Raw genomic sequence first — 10239 nt, forward strand, 5'->3', positions numbered from 1 at the left:
AGCCGGTTGCGTCATGTGAGTCAGAAAGCAGCAAAACATGTGTGTGAGTAAGATAATGCAAATCTCCAGCATCTACAACTCGACTCCACAGCTTTGTTCAGCGAGAAATACACTGGGAATCCAGCCAGCTGCCACTGGTGTGGTAAGAGGCATCTCAGACACTACATCAGACCCCGATCCAGTCTGCAGGACTGGGTAATTGCTCTCACGTGTTCCTACATTTCTGTTTCTCCCTCTCCAGGAATAGACCAGTACACAAATACCCAGAGCAAAGACGGTGAAACCTGAGGAGCGAGATCCATTTTCCTTCGACGATCTTGGATATCTGTACTCTGCATCTGTTAGATCTCCGAGCCCAAGGGAAAGCCAGTGTCCCATGCAATCCAGTACCATTCAAAGTCATTTAATGGAGCGGCTCCCCTTGAATAGGTTTGCACGCTCGGTGAAATGCTTTTATTTCAGCCATGACTGAAAACTCAAAGGCAGCGAACGTGCCGTCTGCAACTAGATGCATGCAACACCCCACTCGTATCTTCACCTGGAAGTCAACAGCAACTCCCCGCCACCTGGCAGCCCATCCTGGGGCTTCCCATCATCTGTATAATCTTGGTCTGACCGAGGAGAAGCGTTAGAGTCTCACCTCGCTCAATGCACAGGATGGCAGCCAACAAGACGACGAGAAATGTCTTCATCTTTCTCCAGAGCCTCTCGATCTGGGCAAATGCTCCAAGAGCAAATTATATATAATCATTGGAGGCAGCAGCATGACAGGTTTCAGGTGACACACGGGCAGATGCAGATCAAGGGAAGGGTGTGTAGCATGCATGTGGGAGGTTTCCAGGCATGAGTCTATTTGGTGTGTGCTTGCACCCATGTGGAGTCCTTCTGCAGCTCTGGGGTTTTCCCAGGTGCTGAATAGAGAAGGCATTGTTTTTCTTGGCAGGATTTTCCAGCAGAAGCAGCACTATTATTGGAAACCCAAGGTCCAAAACAACCCGGGCTTGTGTCCAGCCACCTCTTTCTCCCATCTTAGTGTTAATGTCTGAGGTTCTCAGCTGGAGCACGCCGGCTTAGCCCCGTGGACGCCGATGCAAGTCAGGCTGGTTTCCACAGGGTCCTCTTCATAGGAGGTCTTCTTCATATTTCAGTAACTTTTTCCTCCTTTGACACCCGCTTCCTGCTCAAACTGTGTGATCCTCTTCCTTGTAGGCCATTAGCTCTGTCCACACACGCATGACTTAATTGATCTGAAAAGCTGAGCCTGAGGTGCCAACTTTGCTTGCAAACAGCATGCACGTTTCCCCCCTAAATCATCCCCTGCAAGCTGGGGCCTGTGTGTTAAGTGAGGAAGTTGAGTTTTTTTGCCCAAATAGAAGAGAGGAGCATGCATTTGATAGCTGAAAAGATTTTTCAGATACATTTTTGAGCCAATAATGTAGAAGGCCAACAACACTCTGGGTTGAATGAACAGTATTGATGCTTGTAAATCAAGGAAAGTGATTCTTTCACTTGGTCCTGTGTCTACCCCTCAAGAAGGATGTGGCTAGTGTGGCACGAGTCCAGCACAGAGCAACAAAAGTTATGGTAGGCCTGGTTCCATCCTGCTGGGATCCTTGCCCTGCAATGCAGCAGCCCTGGTACTACTCTTGAGTCAGTTCCCCATTAATGAATCATTGAGTTAATGGCCCGTTGTTTTTCAATTCACAGGTGTTACAGACCATCTGTTCTTGAACTTCCACTAATGAGGCTAACCTTCCTTAGGGGAATTTTGCTCTGTGCCGGTAAGGGCTTCTGGTTTGTTCTCCTATTTCACAATGCTTTTCAAGGTCAGAGGTCCACCCATAGAGATCAGTCTTCAGCAGCAGCCGGGATTTTAGTTAAGCAGGAAACGGAGGGTGAATCAGCTAAAGATTAGGCTCTGTCCCTGATCTCTGCAGCCGTTATTCTGGGGGAAAAAAGTCCTCATCATACCTTTCAAATACAAGGTGCACGTTATATTTGGATGCATGGTGTATATGAGCAAATACGGTATTAGATGCATTCATTTCTGTTGCCTTGATGATGCTTGATTTCCTGCCAGGTGGATGCACTGCAAGACCAGACCCTAGTTTATATATCCCAAGCCCTCACACACTTAAATCTTGCCTACTCCCGATGATCTCCTTCTCCGTGCAGTTTTCTAGCCCTCTTTGGGAGAGTCCTTGACTCTCTCTCACCCCAGACTGTATATCTGAATTTCTCCCTGCACATCAGTTCTGCCAACCCCACTATTCATGAGTGTCTTTCTCCACTCTGAACTCCTTCAGTCAAGCGGCATCACTCTGGCTAGGGACAGAAGTGACACATAACCCAGTTTAAGTGATGATCAGAAACTGGTTTAAACCTGTAACAGAACATTAGCTCAGTGCTTCTGCCCCCTCAGCAAACCCCAGCTGGGGTCTGGGGCTAGGGAGTGGGGTTAAACACCCCTTCCTTCACTCCTCAGGCTGGCTGCAGCTGTGGACTACAAATCCCAGAGGCACCTGGAAGAGGAAATGATAAGCAACCCTGCAGAGTCCTGCTGCTATAAGTGTGGACTGCAAATCCCAGAGACCTCAGGGGCAGCAGGAAGAGGAAGTGAACAGTGCCAGAGAGCCCTGCTCTATCTCCCCCCACCAGCTTTTGGCCTGAGCCACTGAAGGCCTGTGGCTGTATTTCCTGAATCAACAGTAAATGTCTGTTCACTTCTGTTTCAATTTAATCTCCACATTTTAAACTAACCTGCAAAGACTGAATCAATTCAGCCTCGGGCTTTTTGACTGTACCTAGCCTCTATGGACCTTCCTGGAGGCAAACATATTAGGACTGGCCTATGAAAAACACCATGTCAAATCTGGGCCATGATCCAGGATCAGGGAAGGGCACGAGAAAGCCCTTTCTGGGCAATTATGAAATTCCCTCCCTACTGCTAGCACTGGGTGGTTTGATTAATCCCTGAACATAAAGGATTGTGTCCTTTTTATTGTGTTAAATATTACCTACTTCAGATGATCTCCTTCTCCATGCAGTTCTCTAGCCCTCTTCGAGTCCTTTTGGTGTTACCTGATTGCAAGTAGATACAGTAGGGAACATATCAGAAACCTTGGCATAAGCGGCTCCATCTTAAATACAGACTCTGTTATGCAAAGATTGGAATGAACTTAAGTAACCTTGAATAGGGAGCAAGCCTAGATCCCACGCTTTTCCTGATGTAAACAGGAAAGCATGGACTAAAACCGATAACCATAAGCAATAACACTCATTGTCAAGTCCAACCCTACCCGATTGCCTCTGAAAGGCCATCCTCGTTATACAGAAGTTGAGTGTTTATCACAAATTCTTCACTTAATTTGGGGGGAGGGAGCCTTTATGCTCAACCCCTTTCATTCACATATACCCAATCAGACTGTAGGTAGATGCATGTCATTAATGATTGTATATCTATGATTAGCAACCTGGGGAGGAATAGGGGAATAATGGACCGGAGTTTTTAGGGGAACTGAACAACTACCAAGAGCTCAGAGCTCCTGGGGTTCGGCCTATACCCAGTTTTGCAGGTTTTTGCATTTCCATTGTTTGATCCGAATGCTAGTTAGACTTGTGTTTAGCTTTCCAGTAAAGTGATTCACTTAAGAAGAGACAGGCACAAAATTAGCTCCCTTTCTCCTAATCTGAGGATAACAGGCTTCCCTGCAGATACGCTCTCACAAGATGCTGGAACAACCTGTGCAACTCACTGCCAGATGTTATCGCTGCAGGAAAGAGCTGTGATGATCAGCCACAGAGTAAATCTCTGAACAAATTGCAGCGAGTTAAATGGAAGTGGGGATTTACCTCCGAGCAGTTGATGTGCAAGAACTGTCCATCTCCTGGCTCTTATCCCATGGTATAAGGGAGAGAAACCATGCCAACGTAGTCTTATTTCACTGAGGGGCAAGCTACGGTGGTTGTTTTACTTACTGTGGGGTAAAAGCAGGAAGATGGGCAGTTTATACTCCTAGTCTGGCCTCCTGTATCGCACAGGCTGCAGGATTGCCCTTGATATATATTTAAATGCTCTGCCTTTCAGCAACTGTGGGTGTCGCTTTGTGCTTCTATTTTCTTCCTGATTTGCATTCTCCGCCTGATTCACAGGTTTTGCTATTTTTGCCCTGGCCTCTCTCAGAAGCCAGAAACTGCAAAAGCCAAAAGCATGAGCTGTATTTTGCAGAGGGCCTACGGGCACTTGAGAGTTTGAGAGAGGGATAATCACCAGGGGGTTTCACAGTTCATCCTCTCCTTGGACCAAGGCCTTGTCGGGGTGGAGAGGCGTGTGTGTCTCACCGATCCTCAGAGCTGTCGCCCAGAGTCTCACGCTCCTGGCAGGGTCTTCCACGGTGAACGGGGATGCAACCCCAAGTCTTCAATGGCAGAAGCTGATGTCAGGACCTCAAAAGCTGTAAAGACAGCAGAAGGCTGAAGCAAAAAGGAGGTCTCCTGTTGTCTTGGGTTCTTGCTCGCCCTTGGACCCAGATCTCCTCCTTGCAAAACTGTGTGGCTGCCGTTTCCTTGTACCAGCTTCCTCCCATGAAACAAAGTAACGTGCAGGCTTCCACCACAGGAAACAACACGTTCCCCTCTACCACCCAGACAGTGCGCACATCTGCAAACAGCAAAGGGAAAAAAATTGAATAAGAATTGAATAAGAATTAAAATGGGCTGTTGACAGCACGCGTCAACAGAGGTGGCTCTGCTGATCATGATGGAAAAGGCATTTGCATCACCTTGGCTAAATTGTAGGATCTTATGGATTGTAGGACTGGAAGGGACCTCCGGTCACCTAGTCCAGCCTCCTGCTCAAGGCAGGGTTATCCCTGGCTAGACCATCCCCGCCAAGTGTCTGTCCAACCTGCTCTTGAAAACTGCCAAGGATGGAGATTGCACCACGTCTCTGGGCAGCCTGGTCCAAAGATTGACCAGCTTCATGGTCAGAAAGTTCCTCCTAATCTCCAACCTAAATTTCTTGCTGCAGCTTGCATTGCTCCTAGTCCCATCCCCCGTGGCCAAGGAGAAAAGCCTGTCTCCATCCTCTCTATAATTGCCCTTCATGTATTTAAGAAGTCTGTTGTCAAATCCCCCCCTTCCCCCTCCAGTCTTCTTAAATAGTCTTCTTAAATGGGTCTATTTAGTCTTCTGCAAACTAAATAACCTCAACTAAACTAAATAACTAAATAACCCCAACTCTTTCAGCCTTTCCTCAGCGGTCTCACCTCCCAGGCCTATCATCATTTTTGCTGCTCTGTGCTGGACTCTTTCCACACTGTCCACATCCTTCTTGAGGTGTGGGCTTCAAGACTGGACACAGGACTCTAGGGAAGGCCTCACCGAGTGGAAGAATCGCTTCCCTTCATTTGCAAGCGTCCGTTTGCAGGAGCTGGGCCCACAAACCCAAAGTCACGCGGAGTAATGAGCAGTGTTGTCATTCTGTAGAGTACACACTAGTAACCTGTGCTAATGCATGACTCTGGAAGGATCATTTCTGCTTTCTCAAGAGGTTCAGTTGTGTAACTCAGAGGCAACGATTAAGCAACCAGGCTTGAGAGCAGGTGTGCCCCATCACACAGCCTGAGCTGCTAGTCGTGCTCTCCAGCAGACGCTGCTCTTGGCTTGCAATCATCTCAAATGTCTTGGTTTTATTTGTCTACTGTAGGAGCAATTACTATTAATGTGTCCCTGTTGTTCTTGGTCCTGCCTGGGGTACCGTTTTTGCTTATCGCAGTGCTCTGCTCCAGGCCGGCTCAGACCGTGGGGCCTGGGCATCCTCTGAGTTGGACCTGCAATGGTTTTAGTTACTCTATCAAAAATACAGATGTGCCAACAGCTGCCTGGGGCTCTCCATGAGGCCTTGAACTCTGCCATGCGCCCAGCTGGGATTCTCCATCCTGGATGGGCAGGGAGAGGCGAGAACAACTCAGAGAGGTACCAAGAGACTCAGGCACTGAGGTACCAAGTTGTCTTTCCTTGTGATGCTCACTAAACAAGGAGACGGTGGCTTCCTAGCCTTGCTATGAGGAGAAGAGGGAGGCAAACAGCTTGGGGATAGGTATTTCAAGGGTGAACAAGCAGGAGGGGGAAGGAATGGCTGGAGAAGGAAAAGCACAAGAGGAACCAAGCCAGGAAGTCAGGTCCCTCCGCTGTTTCATCCACATGACACTAATAAAACCTCAGTTTTATTATAACCTCCAACTCAGACCCCCCGTCCTCCAACTCGGACCCCCCATCCCATGCTTCCCAAAGGCTGGGACAGATCTATCGGAGGCTTACACAAAAGAAAAATAATAAATCTTTATTGTGTCCAGCTTCTGTTCAGCACATGACACTCGGAGAAAACGAAGCAGGTGAGTGAAGGGGAAGGGGGCATCCACGTGGAGGTGAATAGGGGTGAATACATTCATTTTGGCCTGAGGGCCAAGGTAGCCATGAGGATGAGGTTACAGGCAGAGGCTGGGGATTCACCCCCTGGAAACCTTTGCACGGAGGAGATGGGATGGAGATCCCTTTACACGGGATCCCTTTATTCTGGACCTTCACAGCCCAGCTCTGAGGACGTAGAGGAGACTGGCCAGGATGCCCGCAGCCATCACGGTGTAGCTGGTTTTCACGCTGCTGGCTCCGCTGATGTTGCACAAGAAGGTCTCGCAGCAGGAGGCAGAAAAGGAGGCGATGCCGATGTTCAGGTTTGTTTCGGGACACAAGGCAGAGCAATACTTGCTAATGCGAGGCTCTTTGTCCTTGCCTTAATTAGGAGAGAAAACCAGGGTGGACAATCAGTGCCTAGGACCCCCCACAGGACTTCTGACCCTCCCTTTTTTTGCTATCGAGACAGTGGTGTGACACGGGTTATCAAGCAATTACCAAGGGACAGACTCTTTCTCAGCAGCTGTTGTACTCAGCTTCTAACCCATCGTGCCCTGATCTGTCCACTAAGGTCCAAGCAAGCCATCATAAGAGCATTACAGTCAGGCCATGGTATGCCGCAATCCTGCAGCAGCCCCAGCTGTTCCACATTGGTAGGTTGGGAGCATCCTTGGCAGAGACTGAACCAAAGCCAAAAGGGACACCAGCCCCTCCAGGGACCTTCCCAGGTTGCAGATGGGGCCTATTGCATGCTGGAGCAGGGATTAGGAGCTGGAGGGATGTTGTGTAGATATCCTTGCAGCGGGGCTAGTTCGTGGTCATGTAGACCATGATTGAGAATGGCTTTCAAGGGCTTCTGGGGACCTGGGTCATCTCACAGCGCCAAATAAGCTACCTTCTAGCTGCTGGGCAAGTATACGGGAGAGATCGGAGCTCAACGCAACCTTCCCGAGATGTGACTGAGACTTACCGAGCCCCACGGTGGAGTGCGTTGTGACACAGTATTTGTCCTCCTTGGCACACGTTTGCGGCTTGAGACAATTCCAGTTGGATTCCTCCTTATCGCATACATAGCAAGTCAAGGAGTCAGCTGTTCAAAGAGCACAAACACACAGCTTAGACCTTTCTAGGAACATCTGCAAACTAGATATGCTAAACGTGAACTCTTGCAAGAAAGGAAGGGCAGGAAAGAGACAAAGTAGGAGGGGCAGAAAAATAGAGCAAAGCCAACATTTTCCATCAGAAAACATAGAGGGGAAAATTGATTAGTTTGACTGTGAATAAAAGGTCAGCTGAAATCATCCATATCAGCTCTTGACTCATGAACGCGATTCATTGCTCATCCCACGCGCTAGCCAGGACTTCAGCCTGATCTCCTTTCTCAACCGTGTGGATCTCAGCTGCCAATCCCTGATGAGATGAAACTGGATCTGCAGGAAAGGTTTTAATAAAGGCTCTCCACTCCCCAGCCGATTCCACAGTAGCTACTCATCCTCTTTCGTTGGAGGAGGCTCGTTAACAGCTATGTACCTACACGTTATATCTTGGCATAAGTTAGTAACATGTTGCATTGCTTAATGATACCTTACAACATTTCAGTGAGCTAAATTAGCAAGCAAGAAGCCAAACTGGAGAGACTCCCATGAAAGAGGTTTCTCTCAATGAAAAGAGGAATCTGGTTATTGCTCCCTGGAGCCAACCAACCTGTGGTTCCCACATCCTCTTCAAAGAGGGGCTTGCATCTGTTGAGAAGACCTACTACAATTCACACCTGACGTTGAACTCATTTTCACAAGCCAGAGAAACACACTTTGAAAAACACGTTGAACTCCAGCACAAGCCAGAGACCACAGACTGCCACTATCCACAGTCCAGCAGGCCACAAATTGCAGCATCCGTCAGTGCAAACAGCGCTATAAAGGCTGCCAAACCTCCCTGCATCCCTGCCCTTCCCTCCCCTGCTCGGTCTCATCTGCATCGGTGACTTACCTGGCTTTGCCCACAGGGCTGCGGCCACCAAAGCCACCAGGAGAAGCTTCATCGCTGCTTTGTCTTCACCACCTGCATGACTGCCTTGCGGGCTGCTTTTATACCTGAGCTATGTTTGCTTTGGGTTGTCATGGAATAATTTGGGGTGTCACTTGAAGTGACACATGCTGGATGGATGAGTGTCCACCTGGGTGTGGGAGTAACCTCTGCTGGCAGTCCCAGCGGAAGTCTCCTTGTTTGTCCTCCTGCTAGTTTTCCTCTAGAGACATCTCCCAGGAGCAAACACTGGTCCATCCAGCCCCCATCTCCAGCAGAAGCCAGGTCGTTACTGCTTCTGAAGATGGTACGAGAAATCCCATCGTCAACAAAAATGGCCTTCCTCCCTGGAAAGTGTCTTCTCCTGCCTCTGCAAGGGGGCTGGATGCGATGACTCCCTTCCAGCCCTACTTCTTTATGAGTTTGTGATCCTTTCTGCCTTGTGTTGGGTTTAGCTTCTGTCCTGTATCCAGAAAGCTTTTCATGTTAAAATAGGAAGCATCACTGAGACATATTTTCCCTTTTTTTTTTTTTTTTTTTTGCATTATTTTGGAAAGTACCTTAGGGGCGCTGGGAGTGAATTTTCTTCAAAAGTTTCTCCTGACAGCATAAATCCAGCCAGGAAGAGAAGGATACAGAGGAGTGGAGAAATTTGTGTTTAATTAGCCTTAAAACACAGAGCCAAAAAAAAAAAAAGGCTATCGAAACTTTGACCGATTGGAAAGCATTTCTTGTCCGACTGGATTTCCCCATGACCTCACATCTTTATTTTCTCAGGGTCTTTATCAACAGACAGTTTTACAAACCCAAGTGTTTCTATTTAGTAAGCCACATGAACTTAGAAAATGAATCTCTTCAAGATGTCCAGAATGATCAACAGATTGAATAGTTTGAAAAAGAAAATTGAGGTCACATATGAAAATGTGGGAAATGAGGAGCAGCCAGACCATAGGTCCACCCACTGACATATCTGGTGATCTGTTTGCATTTTTGCATTTGAAAAAAAAAGGTCTTCAGCAGCTGTAAGTGTCTGTAAAAATAAATAATAGGTTATTCAAGCACTTCTATAAGGTGCTCTACATTTGGTGCACATCTCCTGTCCCACCCCTCCCTGACACCTTTGCAAAGTGAGGCTTGCTCCAGGCTTCCAGCCTTTTTTGCAGCTGATTCCTGCTCCCCTTCTCTTTCTCCTCTCTTTCCTTACAGATGGAAGCATACAATCATAGAAAACGAGGGTTGAAGGGACCTCAGGGGGTCACATCTAGTCCACCCCCCTGCTCCAAGCAGGACCAGCCCCAACTACATCATCCCAGCCAGGGCTTTGTCTACCCGGGTCTTCAAAACCTCCAAGGATGGGGAGTCCACCACCACTCTGGGGAGCCCATTGCAGTGTTTTACTGCCCTCCTCACAAGACAGTTCTTTTTCATATCTAACTTAAACTTCCCTTGCTGCAGCTTGAGCCCATTGCTCCTTGTCCTGCCATCTGCCCCCACTGAGAACAGCCCAGCTCCATCCTCTTTGCAGCCCCCCTGCAGGGAGGTGAAGGCTGCTATTCAATCCCCCTCGGTCTTCTCTTCTCCAGACTAAATCAGCCCAGTTCCCTCAGCCTCTCCTCACCAATCCTGTCCCCAGCCCCACAACCATTTCCATGGTCATCATGGGACCCATGGTCCCCATAGTTGCTCAAAATGGCTCGAGCAGTTTATCATGCCGTATTGCTTTGCAAATTATAGCTGGACCTGCTGCTGGCCATCCCCCCAGTCTCTTCTCCATCTCCCTCTCTTTCCAACTTTTGGTTT

General features: G+C 48.3%; 2 protein-coding genes across 2 annotated transcripts in view; both read right to left on the bottom strand.

The window, feature by feature from the left end:
• Positions 1–705, bottom strand: part of LOC102387204 (lymphocyte antigen 6E-like) — a 4959-nt gene extending 4254 nt beyond the window's left edge. The window contains exon 1 of the mRNA XM_006031067.1: positions 641–705. Within this exon, the coding sequence (XP_006031129.1) occupies positions 641–692 (52 nt within the window). The 5' untranslated portion in view covers positions 693–705. The remainder of the gene's footprint in view (positions 1–640) is intronic.
• A 5612-nt stretch (positions 706–6317) lies between these two features.
• On the bottom strand, positions 6318–8509 carry LOC102387462 (lymphocyte antigen 6E-like). The gene is made up of 3 exons (XM_006031068.3): positions 8404–8509; positions 7385–7504; positions 6318–6793 (listed from the first exon to the last, which is right to left on the bottom strand). The coding sequence occupies exons 1-3, from the start codon at positions 8453–8455 to the stop codon at positions 6585–6587; spliced, it is 381 nt and encodes a 126-aa protein (XP_006031130.1). The 5' UTR covers positions 8456–8509; the 3' UTR covers positions 6318–6584.
• Between the last annotated feature and the right edge of the window lie 1730 nt (positions 8510–10239).

This window comes from Alligator sinensis, unplaced genomic scaffold, assembly GCF_000455745.1.
Source record: "Alligator sinensis unplaced genomic scaffold, ASM45574v1 scaffold1054_1, whole genome shotgun sequence".
In the NCBI taxonomy this organism is placed as follows: Eukaryota; Metazoa; Chordata; order Crocodylia; family Alligatoridae; genus Alligator; species Alligator sinensis.

Bases quoted from the DNA above. Each gene is read 5' to 3' on its own strand.
- LOC102387462 (XM_006031068.3), bottom strand. From the start codon at position 8,455: ATGAAGCTTCTCCTGGTGGCTTTGGTGGCCGCAGCCCTGTGGGCAAAG. The intron at 7,505-8,403 runs GTAAGTCACCGA...CTCTTTGAACAG, and splicing joins AGCCCTGTGGGCAAAGCCAG to CTGACTCCTTGACTTGCTAT. The intron at 6,794-7,384 runs GTAAGTCTCAGT...CTCCTAATTAAG, and splicing joins GCACTCCACCGTGGGGCTCG to GCAAGGACAAAGAGCCTCGC.